The sequence below is a fragment of the Pempheris klunzingeri genome, chromosome 21, assembly GCF_042242105.1.
Source record: "Pempheris klunzingeri isolate RE-2024b chromosome 21, fPemKlu1.hap1, whole genome shotgun sequence".
In the NCBI taxonomy this organism is placed as follows: domain Eukaryota; kingdom Metazoa; phylum Chordata; class Actinopteri; order Acropomatiformes; family Pempheridae; genus Pempheris; species Pempheris klunzingeri.
Genome location: NC_092032.1, coordinates 8,953,737 through 8,969,473, shown reverse-complemented (window position 1 = coordinate 8,969,473; position 15,737 = coordinate 8,953,737). Strand labels below are relative to the sequence as shown.

Here is a 15,737-nt window from a genome sequence, read left to right as displayed (position 1 = left end):
TTAAATATTCAAACCCAAATCACTATGGAAATTAGTTTGTATGACAAGATAAAGATGCTTAAATTGGCACTGGCTGAGTCTTTATCTCTTGTTAAGATTTTGTTATGGATCAAAACTGTCACATGCGCTTTATGATAATTTCAATCTGCCAATATAATATAAATATACCAAACCTATAGTAAGGGGAAAAACAAATAATACAAACAAAAGCCATGATATAGACACATTTGTTGTAAAAAATCTCTGAATTATCAATTAGCAGTTCAACTCTGATGATGACATTATGCATGCACTAACTCCCACCATTTTTAGTTCTAAAATAGTTTTAAAAAATAAGACTTTTTGACAAACACCACTGTGATACAGAATAAACAGTAGTACAGTAGAATAAAATAGTGCATGAGAGAGCTCAGTTCATAAAGCTTCTGGTCTATGTAACTTTTTTTTCACTGTTTGTCATACTAACTCACCAGGTGTGTTGGGTGGGAAAACAGGAAGTGATGATGGCCCATTGACCCCAGGAAGTAGCACTGGTGGAAGGCCAGACAACCCTGGGTAGCCTGACGGTAGGCTGAGGCCATGAAGTGCATTATTGTTATCCACTGCAGTCTGTTGCTGCTGGCCAGGCAGACTTAGTCCCTCACCAGCTTTCTTCATGCGGTCCAGCTCTTGCTGGGCCATCAGCTGACGGACAGTGGTTGGTGCTAGGTAGTCCTTTTCTCTATCTACCTGGTTTCCCAGGGTTTCTTGCACTTTGGTGATGTGCTGTGAGGAGAAGATGTGGTCTCGGACAGACATCCGGGCAGTGTACTTTACACCACACAAAGTACACTCAGGCCTGGGCCCCTCTGGTGAGCCTTGACTTATCATGAATGGCTTTCCAATGTTAATCTTGAATTTCTTTTCTTTAGCACGGGCATTCTGGAACCACACCTGGACAACACGCTTGGGGAGTCCAATCTCATTGCCGAGCATCTCACATTCTTGCATTGTAGGAGTGCGGTAGTCACTAAAACAAGCTTTGAGAACTTTCAGTTGTAGGTTGCTCATCTGGGTCCTGAATCGTTTGTGACCTGGCCTATCCCCAGCATTGCTGCCTTTCCCTGACCTGCTGAAGGGGTTACTTGACCCAAAGGGACTGGGGGAACTGGGATCAGCTAGGCTTGATGATTCACTCCTGTCATAGTTTTCATCCATTTCATCGTCTCTGGAGCTATAGTAGGAGTCACAGTCTTTACCAGAGAAACTGAGGGCAGGGCTCACCATGCTGAATAGGAACCTTTCATTGCCACCATCAGAATTTGATGCCAGGCCACTCTTGCTGTCAGTCAGCTTGTCCCCTCCATTGGCTGTGAAGCTCTCAACCTCATTGTTATTACCCTCATCTCCAGTTGTAGCATCGCTAATGGCTGTATTAATTGATGATGTCTCATCAAAGTCCATTTTATTGAGATCATAAGATGAGGCTTCTGCTGAATTCATATTAGGCCCTTCAATTTCATCACAGTTTTCAGCTTTTAAGGATGAAGGGCTTAAAAAGTTTTTTACTTGTGCCTCAGATGGTTTGACAGGAGTTGAGGATGCAGCAGGCAGCTCATACTCATTAGGCTCAGTCTTAGTAGGCAGCTGTGGGTAGTCAAAGAAATTATACTTATTTGGGCTTTCGCCTCTGTCATTGTCTTGATTCATCATTGGACTTGGTGGCAAGCTAAAACCTGCCTGCTTAGCCTCGTGCCAGTGTCTAGATCGTATGTGGCTATCTAGAGCAGATTTAGCCTTGAATAGTGCTCTGCAAAAGGGGCATTTCTTGTGGGACTGGGAGGGCCCTATGGCCCTAAACTGTCCCTTTCTCTCTCTTGCACGAGTGTTTTGGAACCAAACTTGCACAACTCTCTTTTTCAAGCCAACCTCTCGTGCAATGTGGTCCAACATCTTTCGTGTTGGGTTAGAGTCAAGTAGGTATTTGTCATAGAGAATCTCCAGTTGTTCTGGTGTGATGGTGGTTCTCAAACGTTTATCTCTGTGTTGCTCTTCACTACTGTTTCCACCATCTTTATCGTTAGTACTTTCATCCTTGTCATCCAGCTTTCTCTTCATTGCCCCAGAGCCTGCAGCAGAAGCCAAACCAGAGCTACCCTGAGAGGGGATTTGGGAAAGGCCTCCAGATAGCAGCTGGCTAGCCATGAGGGGGTTGTTGGGGTCAAATATCATATAGGGCATATCAATAGGTCTTTCAAGGAACTGAGAGTGAAGGAATTGGTTTTGGGCAGCCAAGAAATGCATGTGCTGGTGTTCCTGCCATAGCTCCACAGTGGGGAATGCAATCTTACACTGGTCACACTGGTACTGAAGCATCTGGTGGGGGAGGCTGTTAGTCAGTGAGGAAAGGGCCAGGGAGAGTGGACTTGAGGGCACTGCAGCCGCCTGTGGCTGGGAATGGGGTCTTGACATTGGTGGCTGGGGAGCTTTTTGAGGAGGTGGCTGAGGTGTGCAAGCCTTGGATGGTCTGGGTTCTGATAGTGACTTGATCACTGGAGAGGGGGCAGTCTCAGTTTGTTTAGGTTCAATTTCAGGAGCAAAGTCTGGCTTGGGGGAAGTTTTCCCCATGCTGGTTCGAGGAGAGGCCATCACAGGGGAACTTGAGCCAGAACTGGTGGCAGTTCCATGGGATCTGGGTGGCTCTACAAGTACTTGGGTAGTCTTAGCTGAACCTTGCTCAATATAATCTGCAAAATCGTCGCAGATGTTGTCCTCATTACCCTCCTCATCTTCATCCTTATAACATAGCTTTTTCTGGTGAGTGATAAGGTCAAAGATGCGTGGGTACACAGTGTTGCACTTTTTACACTGGTACTGCATGTTGCTGGTTCTGATGTATCGCTCATTGGTCAGCTCTTTTTTCTCATTATCTTTACAATCTGCCTGGTTTTCATAGCTCTTGCGAGCTTTCTGGCGGGCATTCTGGAACCACACCACAATGACCCGGGTTGGTAGGTTGAGCACAGTGGAGAGCTGCTCAATCTCATCATCCTTCGGATAGGCATTAGTGTCAAAGAAATCTTGAAGTACCCTTAACTGGTAATCAGTAAATCTGGTCCTGGAGGACCTCTTGTTGAGGGCAGAGTCAGTTCTGTAGTATTCATGGGCGCTGAGCTGGGGCTCCATTCGAATATCTTCCAATGTAGTAATGGGAGGAATATTAAAATTATAGGGAGAGTCTTTACTCCGCTGCCTCTCTTTGAAGAGAGTGTTACGGAACCAGTGCTTTATGACTTTTTGGGGCAAACCAGACTTCTCTGACATCTCCTGAATCTGTTCTTCATTGGGGGAATTGTTGATGTCAAAGTTGGCACGAAGGATCTTAAGCTGGTCATCCGTAATGCGGGTGCGTGGCCGCTTAAACTGGGACTGGCGGAGGAAGTTTGGATCAAGACCCAATTGTTGCTGGCAGAGCTGTGTAAGGTCTGTGGAAAGAGAGTCCATGGTGGGTAACTGAAGGGCAAGCTGAGGGGGCAGGCCTGGGTGCTGGACGGACTGCATCATTAGAGGTGGAAAAATAGGCAAATCCAAGGGAACTGGGAGCTGCACTTGAGGCGGCGCAGCGGGGGCAGTAGGTTGTGGAGGAGGGGGTGCTGGTTGAGGTGGCGGTGCCTGGTGAGAGGGTTGGTGTTGAGTCTGGTGGGGGGCAGGAACTGGTGAAGGTACTGGGGTTTGGGGCTTGGTCATTGATGCTGAAGGAGGTTGAGGAGCTGTCACTGGGGCTGGAGCAGGAGGTGGTGGAGGAGGAGGTGGTGGTGGCGGAGGTGGTGGTGGAGTCTCAGGTGACGCAGGATTTATTGGATAGAGTTTGTCATAGGCCTCTCTGTACTGCTGGGCAAACTTTTCCAGCTCCAGATATGGGAAAAAGTGACTGTGCACATGTTCCTGGTGGCTCTTGAGAATAAGCATGTTGGAGAAGAGTTTTCCGCACATCCCACACTCAAGCTTATCAGTGTTCATTTCTGCATGTTCAACTCCATCTTTGTTTTTCTTTTGGTTTTTTTGTCTGTTTTCATTGTACTGGATGACCAGTTCAAATCCAAAGTTCTCAAGCAGTGCTTTGGCTGCATTACCTCTTGCTCCTGACACAATACGTGGAGGAGGAATTAATGGCTCTGGGAACTTCGACTTTTTAGGTTCTTTATTATCTTTTCCTCCATCACTTGAAGCATCACCTGCATTTTCCATCTTTGCTCTGTTTTCTTGTTTTTCTAGATGGTCTTCTGCCTCTCTTGACATCTGAATTTCTGAAACTGACACTGTGCTACACTCCATTTTGGCTTTGTGGTTCTGCAGTTGCTGGTTTTTCTGTTGCTGAATTTGTGACTGTGACTGAGAAGCTTGCTGCTGTTGCTGCTGAGCCTGGGCCTGAGCCTGAGCCTGTTGCAACTGGTGCTGCTGTTGCATCTGCTGCTTTAGGTCCTCCAGGAATGATCCAGTAAGGCCAGGCATTCCAAAAGCTGCTGCTGAATGCAACGCAAGTTCTGGGCTAAGGTTGAACTCTGCTCCTGGGATGTAGAAGGGAAAGAGGAACTGTGGCTGCTGAAATTGCAGCAGTGCTTCTGGGGTCATTGGAAAATGGGGAAAGAAAGCTGGATTAAGGAACTGAGGCTGGAAGAAGGCAGCCTGTTGCTGGAGTTCATGTTGAAGCTGCATTTGCAGTTGGGCTGAGGACTGCGCTGACTGGTGGCTGCTTGCCTGTGTTGAAACATGGTCAGTAGTTGTTGCTTGTTTTGTGTTGTTGCTACTGTTAGCTTCTTTGGGTTCCACAGTGTTTTCTTTGTTAGCAGAGGGTGTTCCACTCATAGCAGTGTCTGAGTTGCTGTTGTTCCCTTGTGTGCTTGGGGCTGGGCTTTTTGCAGGTACTGGACCACTGGTGCCACTGCTAGTGCTGCTCATTTCAGTTTTAGCTGTTCTGGCTTTGGTCTGGTGGAGTACTGACCTCATGTGAATTTCAAGTGTTGAGCTTTGGCTGTAGGCAACATTGCAAATATTGCATTTGAATGGTTTGTTGTCAATGCTGTTGCTTGTCTCCTGTGGAACTGGGCTAGACGCTTCTTGAAGAACTTTCTTCAACTTATGCAGGTGGGATACTGAATTATAGTGGACAAGTAGGATGTTTTTCTGGGTGAAGGACTCCTTACATACTGTGCACTTGTAAGGCCGAGAAGGGTCCAAAAATTTCTCCATTGTAAAGTTTGGCCCTTTTCTAAATGGTAGGGTCCGTTTTGGTTCTGCCCCCATGTCATCTAGCAGAGAGCTACTGTCACTTCCTGTAGGACTGGGCTTCTCCTCCTGGTCCATTTCATCATCTTTGTCCAAGTCATGTTCAAAGGCCTGAGCTTCCTCCAAGGCCCTGGCCTCACTCTCTGTAATATCTCCATTCAGTGGCAGATTTCCTATGAGTTGCTGCACCTCAGCTTCACTTAGTTCAGGGTGTCCATTTTCCAAATGCTTCCTGAGGGCCAAGAATGTCCTGAAGCTGCGCTGACAAAGGCTGCACATAGTGGCTGCTCTGATGGCATGGTACTGGGAATGTATCTGAAGCTTCTGCATTGTCTTGAAGGCCAGGCTGCAGTGATTGCAACGATATTTGTAGACATGACGATCAGATACTGAGAGCTGCTGTTGTTGCTGCTGGAGCCTTTGGAGCTCACTGAGATGGTCCTGTAGGGTATCAGGGGACTTGCTATCATGTCCTAACCCAGTGGCTCTCTTCCAGCCAGGGGCCTCTGAGGCCTCCTTTGGGGGCTTGAGTTCCTCACCCTGCAAGTCCAATTCATTCTTGTCTTGACTGGTCAGCTCATCCTTGGAGATGTTTCCTACAAGTAAAAAACAACATTTCTGAGAAATAACCAACTAAGTGATCTTAAGAATTATAAATGTATAAATTAATATATCTAAATTAAACTTTGTCACTTGGACAAAAATGAAGGAAATAATGAAGAAAAAAATCAAAATATAAAGATCAAACTCTTCTCACCTTGTGACTTTCCTGACCCATCAGTAAGAGAGGTAGAGGAATCCATTAAAGAAAGACCTTTGTCTTGTCCAGTTTGGGGATGCATTATATTATTTGGTGTTGCTGTGTCAGGTCCGACAACCTGTCAAGACCAAATAAACGTCTTCATTATTATATCAGTTTAAAATAGCAAACTACTTTGTTTCAACTTGCACCTTGTCTTTAAAGCAGAAAAGATTCTAAAGACAGAATTTGCTCCTCTCAGTGGAACTTTCAAGGTTATGGCAGTACCATAAGGAAGTACAATAAATGAGTGGGAACTGTTTTATGTGGGCCTTGCAATAAGCCCCTGCTCTAAACTATACAGATGAGAGGAGGGACTAAACAGTCCTGGCAAAATGATTTTTAATTGCAGTTCATTTAATTTAATTAATTTCAATGTTCACAAAATATTTTGTCTAAAATCGCACCAAAAACGTTTTAACTGACAGAAATATCAGTTTGTATTTATTAAATAAACAGCTACTGAATAGTGAACTTTACTTTTTCTTTTGAATACTCTTTTCCCTTTAAAAAGAATTTGCACATTTGCAAAACTACGTACAGTCAGAATCAGCTTTTCCACACAGTCAGGAGCCACACTGTGAAGATGTGTGAGATGCAGCTGCAGGTGAATCTTGTTGCTCAGGACATCCTGGCACAGTGGGCAGCGAATCACTGGCTGCATGGAATGCTGGGACATCACATGGAGCTGCATACAGTTGGCATCTTTACTGCTGTAGTTGCAATATGGACATTGCTGAACCTGAAAAAACAAGATAACATATTAAGTATCTGGTTGGGAGTGGAGAAATAATGAAGTGATATCCAAGAAAATGGACATTCTGTGCAATGTAAAAAACAATCCAACAGTAGGAATTACTTTTTGCACAAGATGCACTCCTTAGTGGGTATCATTCTTGCACAACAGAGCAATTAGCATAGCTGGCTGTCCACTATCTGACTAAAGAAATGCCCAGAACCAAAAACATGCAAGAACAACGTCTGCTGCATTGTTAGGGGTGAAAATAACCACATATCTTTCCTATTCTTCACTGCCCATTCACTAAGCCAACCAAATTCACCTCTTCCCACCAACCCCCATACCCACCTTTACACAGACAATGTAGATAAACCATGTTTCATGTAATTCACTTAAGTCTCTCAACTCATGCAATTTTATTAGCAGAAAACACGATTGGCCAGAATTTCTAATCAGGGTATTACAGATGACAAAGGTGTGTACTCTCCCAAGCTACGCTTTGCCCTCATTACAGGGAGTACTCTGAACATAGCTGCCTCCCCACCACCTGTCTTAATAGAATCCATTTCTGAAATGACTAAGTCCTCCCTCCTTGCAGGGCCCAGAACCAGACAAGCTAATACTTCATAATCTAATTTAAAAACACATATAATTTAAAGAGATGCAAAAAGGGGGAAAGAAGCAGGGAGGGGGCCTAAGGCTAGTGCAGGTATTCCACTTAAGAGCACAAAGACTGGCCTACTGTGCATGATGCTAAAAAGCTCTGTCATAGAAGGAATGGTGGGCTGCGTTTAACCCTTTGATAGAAAGCTGGCGCCAGCAATTGCTAGATGCTTAGCTTAGCATTTCTGCGCCTCACAGTTCATAAGTATCTTCCCATTAGCTCATCCCAAAGTGACAGTGAAGGTTAGATTTCATTAGTGCCCGAAAAGGAGAACCTGCTTCATTAACTATTAACATTCTGTACCTAACATGGACCAATTTGTAATATGAATTGCTAGATGTCCAGTCTAAATGGATGTACACAAAGCTCCATAACGTACAGATGCATTTTCTTTGGAGAAGGTGAAAACAGCTATAGGTCCATGTTTGTCCTCAGAGTACCTCAGAGAACACTTTGAGGATCAGCTAGAACTCTTTGAGTTGCTACAGTAGGAACTACAACTGTACCACTTTAAAGAATGATGCTACTGCAGCACTACTGCTGCAGTTTTCTTTTACCTGCTCATTGGCAGAGGTCTTCCCCTCAGCAGACTTTGGCCTTTTGGGTGGACTTTCAATGTGTTGATCAGACAGGAGGGAATGTTTAACCATAGCATTCGGTCCGGTAACCTCTTTGGATATGGCATTCACTCCTGGCAGATGGTGAGGGGAGAGAGAAAAGAGGAGACAGAGTAAAGCATTAAATTTTTTCTCATTGACTTGACTTTACAACTTGTACGTCTGCATTTGTGTAATCTAAGTTTATATGTATTTATAATAAATCTCATTTTAGAACAAAAGGATTCGCATAACGATTTTAAAAATACAACACGAGTACTACAAACATGAGTACTGGGATAGAATGACATGTTAGACATGACATGAGAGTTGAAAGAGAGTAACAGTGTCCCATGCCACATTGATACAATAGTATCCCATAGATCACACATTAAACTGGACGATGTCAAGGACAGAAAAATGACACAATTGAGTGAATTAATTGAAATGTCTGACATTTTGTGGCTGTGCAAGATCACAATATGTTAAAATGACTATTGATATACATATAATAGAATGAATAATATAAACAGGTCTACCAAATTAACATTCATTTGGAAATAGGTGATGATTTAAAAAATGATTTGACACAAAGAGAACATAAGCATGGTTACGAGCATGGACTGCATTATTCACATTCATATACTGTGACGTGTTTCTGCCCCGAGGACATGTGAAATGGAGAAAACTCAGGCAGGCTCATTATCACAGCACGACATACATTAAATGTTATGGTAATATTATACACTTCATTAGTTCATATACATTTCCCCAGCTGCCTCTACAAATTCTCTGTCTGTACAAGATGCAAAATTTTCGGGGCTTGGTCACGGCTGGTGGTACAGTAGCAGCACAACTTGTGTGTGTCTATTTGTATGTGTGCATGTAAGCGTGTGTGACGTTAACAGCAGGGCTCAATGTGGAAAGATCAGCCTCTGGTTGTATTTAGTAAATGCTGCAGCCGCTGATAAATCTTTCATTAGCCTCATCCTGAGATACAGCCCATGCAGGCCCTGCTATACTCTGCTACTGCAATTTACCCACTCGGCACAACACAAAGACACAGCAACAGCATCGCTCCCTCCCTCCTTCCCTCCCTCTCCCTTCCTCCTTCTCTCCTTAAGCCATCACCCCCCATCCCCCCCTCTTGCCTCCCCTCCCTTGTCTGGTCACTCAAGGCAATATGTGAGCCTCACTCTTGCGAATCAACGCTTCACGCTAGATGCACAAATGGAAAAAAAGGGAAATCAAAGCACTGATACATGGAGAGGGGGTTGAAAAAAAACATTTTGTATTTCATATTATTCTGTGGCTCGTGTTTGTATTGGGTGCATATCAATTCCTCCGGCCCGTTCATGCATTTTAATTCTGTTGCATTAAGTAGGCGTTCCACTTATTTTATTTGTAATCCCCTATATCTGGAGCCTGAAATATTGGCCTGTCAAGGAAAGTGACAAGAGAAAGAGGGAGGGAGGAAGAAAGAGAGAAAGGAGAAAAAAAAACACAAGGGCACAATGTGAATTTCCAAGAACATCCGAGAATTGCTCTGCAGCTCAGAATAGCGAGGTAATCTCGTCTTCCACTGCTTGTGATGGCCCCTGCAGGGCTTGTGTGTTTGTCTATGTGCATGTGTGTGTGTGTATTATGTGCTTCATGACAGGCCTCTGACACTCCATTGGTCAGATTGGTCCAGCCTGGAAGCACCCATCATATCACCTGACCTTTCCAAAGCCTCCGTCCTGGCTCCCATATTTATTATGACCATTTCTAATTTCAACTTTCAATTTTTGCCCCCATCTCCCAGTCAATTTGCAACTAAATTACATCCCTGTGAAAGGAGATGAGGTGATTGTCGGACAAGGGCCTGCAAACACATTTACAATGCGGCGAGGAAAGAGCCCACAGATCACCATTGATTACTGTCATATTGAATGTAAATGTATGTTTGTGTAGTGTGTGTGTGTGTGTGTGTGTGTGTGTGTGTGTGTGCAACATAAAGATCTGTCCTTCTGGTTTAGATTCATCTTCGACCTAGTGCTTTCATCAACACTTATGACACTCGCACACAAAGAAAAACAGTTGGTTAACCTTGAATGTTCAGAGAGCAGTTCTGTCTATGGCCACTTAGGAGCTTTAAATAGCAAGCTCCATGAGTGAATAATAAAGTTGTTTTGAAGCACAGAATTGAAATCAAAATTGTAGAGTGTCCTCCAAGGATGTAATCACCTGTAACACAAATAAATTCAATGGCTAGCACAATCCAAACACTATCTATTAATTTATGAGAGACAATAAAAACATCCCTCTGCCAGTAGTTTTTAACCTGCTTCATATTCTTACCCTCAGTAGAGCATGGATAGCTAAAATAATTAGAGAGAAATAATAAAAGAGAGCAGGATTGAGAACAAGACAGGAGCAGGAGACTCTCGTCTCATTTTCCTTTGTCTCTTGGTCTGCACCCCACACTTAATGACTGTGTCCTTTTTCCTCCTCCTCCCTGTTCTTTCCCCTCCCTTCCCACCTTCCCTCTATCCCTTCATCCTTAGGTGGGCTCCACCAGCTGCAGCCCAGTGAAGCGGAGGGGCAGAATAAACCTGACATTGCCCCCCCCCCTCCACCAATGACAAATGTCTGCATGCAGCAGGACCTTGCTTGATTAGATAAATCAAAAGGTGATTTATGACACTCAACCCCTTTTGCATTGCAGGGGGAGAGAGCGGCACACTCACCACCCATCTTTATTTGCAACTGTCAATGGTGTTTAGGGAGCCGCGTGCACACACACTTATATACACGCAAGTGGGCGCTCAAATGGAGAGAAGTACAGAGCAATGGAGGGAGAGGCAGAGAAATGTAGAGAAAGAGAGAAGAACAACAACGAAGAGAGCGACGAGCAGAGAAGACCATAGCTCTAAATACCTCAGGATATTTCTGTCCCAATTTGTTCCTCAAAAGGCAGGAGGACCGACAATACCATCATAGCTAATGCTTTTCCCGTGGATCTATTTTAGAATCTGCCCTTTTGTGTCGGAAAGGGTGAGACATTTTGCGCAAACTGAACCAAGCAAATGAAATTTTCACACAAACAAGCATATCATTGAATCCTTATATCCTTCCAACTATGACTTTATATGAAATCAACTACATCTTGGAACAGGCTTTCAAAACAATCAAACCATACCTATTCAATCTTTTTCTCCCTTTTCTTTCTTTTACAAGCTGCAAAACAATTAGATTCTGTTCCTGACATTTCATTTCATGAGAATAAAAAAAAAAGCCCACAAACATAGAGCAAAGAGTGGGGGGAAAGGCTGTCAATTAAGAGGGAGCAGGCTGGGTGGCGGCAGCTTGGATTTAGTATTCAATTTAGCTGTCCTGAGCCCTGGCAGACTGGCTAAGGTTACGGAGCAGTAAATCTAGGAGGGAGAGCTGGCCAAAACGGGCCAGGGAGGGCTGACCAGCATGATTTACTGGCCTACTGCTCTGAGGTTACGCATTAGGCTGACCCCCGGTCACCTGATAACATTACAGCAACACACTCTGAACCCCAAACTCCCACTGAAGCACACAGCAGGCCCAGATCTAGCCAGAGGGGGAGAGAGAGAGAGAGAGAGAGAGGGAGAGAGAGTGAGAGAGAGAAAGGAGGCAGAAACATAGGCAGGCGAAGAGAAAGGCTGCTAAACAGCAGCTGTTTTGTAGTTTGTGTTTTTTAATGACTAGCCCTCTTTTCTCTTCCATCTCCAGCTTGTGTTCTAATGAGAGATAAATATGAGCATGGCCTTGTCACATTTGACAAATCGTCTGAGACGTTCAACAAGCTGTCATTACACAGAAAACACACATACATGCACAAAGGAATTGCTGCAGGCTTGTAATTAAACATGCTAATGTCTTTAATATATTTCAAACTCATCTTAGAGAGACAGCAAATGAACACAGTTCCCATCTCAAGTTGGACATATTTGCGAGATGCATGCAAATAAAATAAAAAAAAGTCTGAAATTATTCTGAATGTGAAGAAGCTAATATGGAATATTTAACATCTGATCTTGTTTTCATTCCATTTTGTTTCTCCCTTTATCTGCACAATTCAAAATTGTACACGAAATTAATACATAACATTTGACTGTAGGACAATGAGTAATTTCTTTGCTAATTTGAAGCAGGTAGAGATCTGTAATTTCCTTAGGCTGCCTGACAGGCTCATTTTCATGCCGGGGCCTTTGTTTTGTTGGTTATTTATAAGAGGAGGGCCCCTGAGCCATGGTGGCGACATGCACCATCTACACACACAGCACAAAGCTATCTGGAAGTAATCCACATTGGGGACATTTGCATGGAAAATGTAACATGGATTATAATTAATCTAAAGTGACATGGGATTATAAAAGACAATGTAAATGAAGCAAGGGAAAAAGCTCTTTCTGTCTTTCCTTGCCCCTCCCCCCCATCTCTCTCTTCCCCTCTCTATCTATCTGCCCCTCTTTGTTTAAAGGATCTTGGTCTTGGAGATGAAGTGCGCAAACACACTGCTCACTTGGTCACACTGTAATCCCTTCCCTGGAGATCTCCATACGGACACACACACACACAATCACACACATGCACAGATCTGAACGTTTCAAGCTTGCCAGAGATTTGGGGCTGAGGATGGAGATGCTAAATCTTACTACTTTAAGCTGGAAAAAGAGAAAAACAAGGCCCTGTCTCTGATGATAACCCTAGCATAACAACACGCTGACACACCACGCTCCCTTTTGCATTTTCTGGCATTTGACTTTCTGAAACCTCCTCTAATCCAAATGCAAAATAAAACACCAAAAACCCACCAGCAAATCTAGTTTCCTCGCCAAACTAGCAGCTGACCCCATGGCGCTTCTCAGAACAAATTATTCACAAAAAAATAGAAAAAAAAAAAAAAAGCACACATTTCTGCTTCAAGAAATAGATTTCTGACATCTGATAAACTACACCTGGGGACACATACATACGTAAGCGCGCTTTAAAGTAGGAGGGACGTTTTTGCATATGTGCGGTGGTGTTAAATGACGCTGGTGGTAATATGCGGTGGTAAATGCATGGATGGTGGTTCCCCACCAGTCCGTAAGACAGGCCTGTCAGAGAGATAGAGCTGAAAGATAGATGACTAGCTAAACTAATAGGCCCCAGCCTCACTCAGCTCTCCTTCTGCCTCATTGAGCCTCACATTATGGAGCTAGGTATGGCATGCTAGGGAGAGGAAGTGGGGAGGGAGCTTGAGATGGATAGAGGTTGGGAGTTGGAAGGTGTGTGCGTGTGTGAGTTTGGGGGGAGGGGGGCGGAGGGGTTTGTGGACTAAGTGGGGTAAGAGAGAAAGAGGAGGAAAGACATTAGTAGATGGAGAAAGAATGAGAGAGAGCCCCATGCAATGACAGAAAAAGAGGAGGAGAGAGACCCCATGCAATATTCATCCCCAGCCATGGATTTCCATCTCATACATAAAAAGACCATATGAATTCTTATTTGGGTAAATCAAATCTAACAAAGCTGGGGCTATCCCGACCACAGCCTCGCAGCAGAGGCATTATGTGCTCCCTACCTCGCCCAAAATAACAAAAACACCAAGCCGTCTTGTAGAGATTGTTGCCCCTCCCCGCTTACAACATTGCCATTCTTACAAACGAATAAACAGCTCTTTCTATCTTGTGCTCTTTTTCTATCTGAGGTAATGCGGGGTGATAGGGTCACAGATTGGACAACAATTAAGGCATGGATTGAGCCAGGGAAAAAAATAGAAGGAAAAGAAAAATGAAGGGAGGGTGCAGGAAAAAAAACTAATTTAAGGGTTGCAGGGATGCGGTGCAATATTAGAAAAACATACACACAGGCCCCCCCATCTAATCCTGCGCTTATGAAAAATTAATATGTCATCGGAGAGGGCACAAGAACGAGAAAAGATTAATGCAAGGCGCTTATAAATTACAAGCACGCAAACTGATTTGATTAAAAAATAATCTGGGGCCTGGACATTGCCTGGTAATATCCACGACACTCAACTTATCCGTCTCCCTTTCTCTCTGCTTTTTCTCTCTCCTTCTTTCTCACTCTCTCTCTCCCTGTCTCTCTCTTTCTCTTTTTCTCTTTCTGTCAGATGGAAACGATTAAAGCAGGTCACATGGAGGCTAGTCAGCAGCATTCACATGTTACACACACATGTTAGAACCTTATCTGAGGGAGCGAAAGAGATGAGCGATAACTTAGAAAAGAAGGGAAGCTTATGGTTCAAATGTATTTTTGTATATATGTGTGTGTGTGTGTGTGTGTGTGTGTGTGTGTACAGTATGTGTTGTGGACTTACGGTCAGTTCTCCTGCTGTCAGTCAAGTCACGGTCAGTGAGGTTGGGTCCAGGCCTGGAGGAAGTGCGAGGAGGTCTCTCTCCGTCCTCAGCAGTCTCTTCTGAAAATTCATAAAGAAAACAACTACATTACCCATGATGCTCTCTAAAAAAACAGCATTTGTTAGCCGGGGCACTAGCACTCAAAAAGAAACCTCCTGTGGTTTATCAGATATCAGATATTGCTATATCATATGAGAGTCATTTTGAAAATATTCCTGTTCAGTTAATCCTCATAAAACCCCTTTTTCTACACAAAGGGCAGGTTGATCCCACTGCACAGTAGATCTCACCACCAAATAATGCTTCCTGTGACTTGAACACATGTTCTGTTGAAAATAGCCCTGCCACATCACGTCTAGTGGGTGAAACATAATACACACACTGCCCGAAAGCAGGGAAGGCTTGTGACAACTAAATATGTCCTACAGAGAAACTTTTTCAGTAATTCTGGTTCCCTCTTTACGGAAGCACTTCTCAAAAAAAAATTATTCAATATGGTTTACTTGTCCATATATTTCCCTTTAAATAAATGTTACATATTTTTTCTGTCCTCAATATATTTCAAATATTATTTCTGGTTAGACAAATGATCATATTACAGCGCAGATGAAAATAGATGTTTTACACTTTTCATGTAAAAACACAATTGTATGAAAAAAGCTATCCATTTTACTTTATTAAAACTACTGTAAAAATAGGACCAATATTAACATTAACACATACAGGTACTCTACTCTAATAAAAGTAAAAGTTAAAAAAAGTACAAATTAAAAACAAAATTACATGCAGATGTGTAGTGTTGATGTTCACTACTGTACTGTTTATAGACATCGTGTCTCTGTATTTCTGTATACGTCTGTAAAAAATGTGCACACATCACACACTCATGCACGGACACACAAACCAACACACACATGTGCAGCTCTGTACTATTAGCAGATTAGCCTGCCCATCTCTGAGAGTTCAGCCCCTTGTTTGATAATTCTGTGTATCTGCAGTGTTCTGCCAGTGGATTAAAGTGTGTGTATGTGTGTGTGTATGTGCTTTGTGTGTGTGTGTGTACAAGTGTGTATGTGTGTATATGTGTCGCCAGCACAAGCTAACACTAATCCTAGCCAAGCCCCAGCGCTCCCTTTCATCCAGCCATCATTTGTCTCCGGCTGGGCTGATGTCACTTTGTAATGAATTTTGAGCAGTCTGAGAGAGGCCAGATAACCAGGCATGTGCACGCACACACAGCACACACACACACAAAAACATATACATACACACATATAGTGCCCTCCTCCATTACACA

The 15,737-nt window shown here is 43.5% G+C and overlaps 1 protein-coding gene across 1 annotated transcript in view; it reads right to left on the bottom strand.

Annotated features, from left to right (window-relative positions):
• The window catches only part of zfhx4 (zinc finger homeobox 4), a 59,867-nt gene that overhangs the window by 4,359 nt on the left and 39,771 nt on the right, over positions 1–15,737 (bottom strand). The window contains exons 6-10 of the mRNA XM_070852684.1: positions 14,401–14,499; positions 8,025–8,158; positions 6,606–6,806; positions 6,023–6,143; positions 471–5,861 (exon numbers count right to left, since the gene is read on the bottom strand). Of these exons, the coding sequence (XP_070708785.1) occupies positions 471–5,861; positions 6,023–6,143; positions 6,606–6,806; positions 8,025–8,158; positions 14,401–14,499 (5,946 nt within the window). The remainder of the gene's footprint in view (positions 1–470; positions 5,862–6,022; positions 6,144–6,605; positions 6,807–8,024; positions 8,159–14,400; positions 14,500–15,737) is intronic.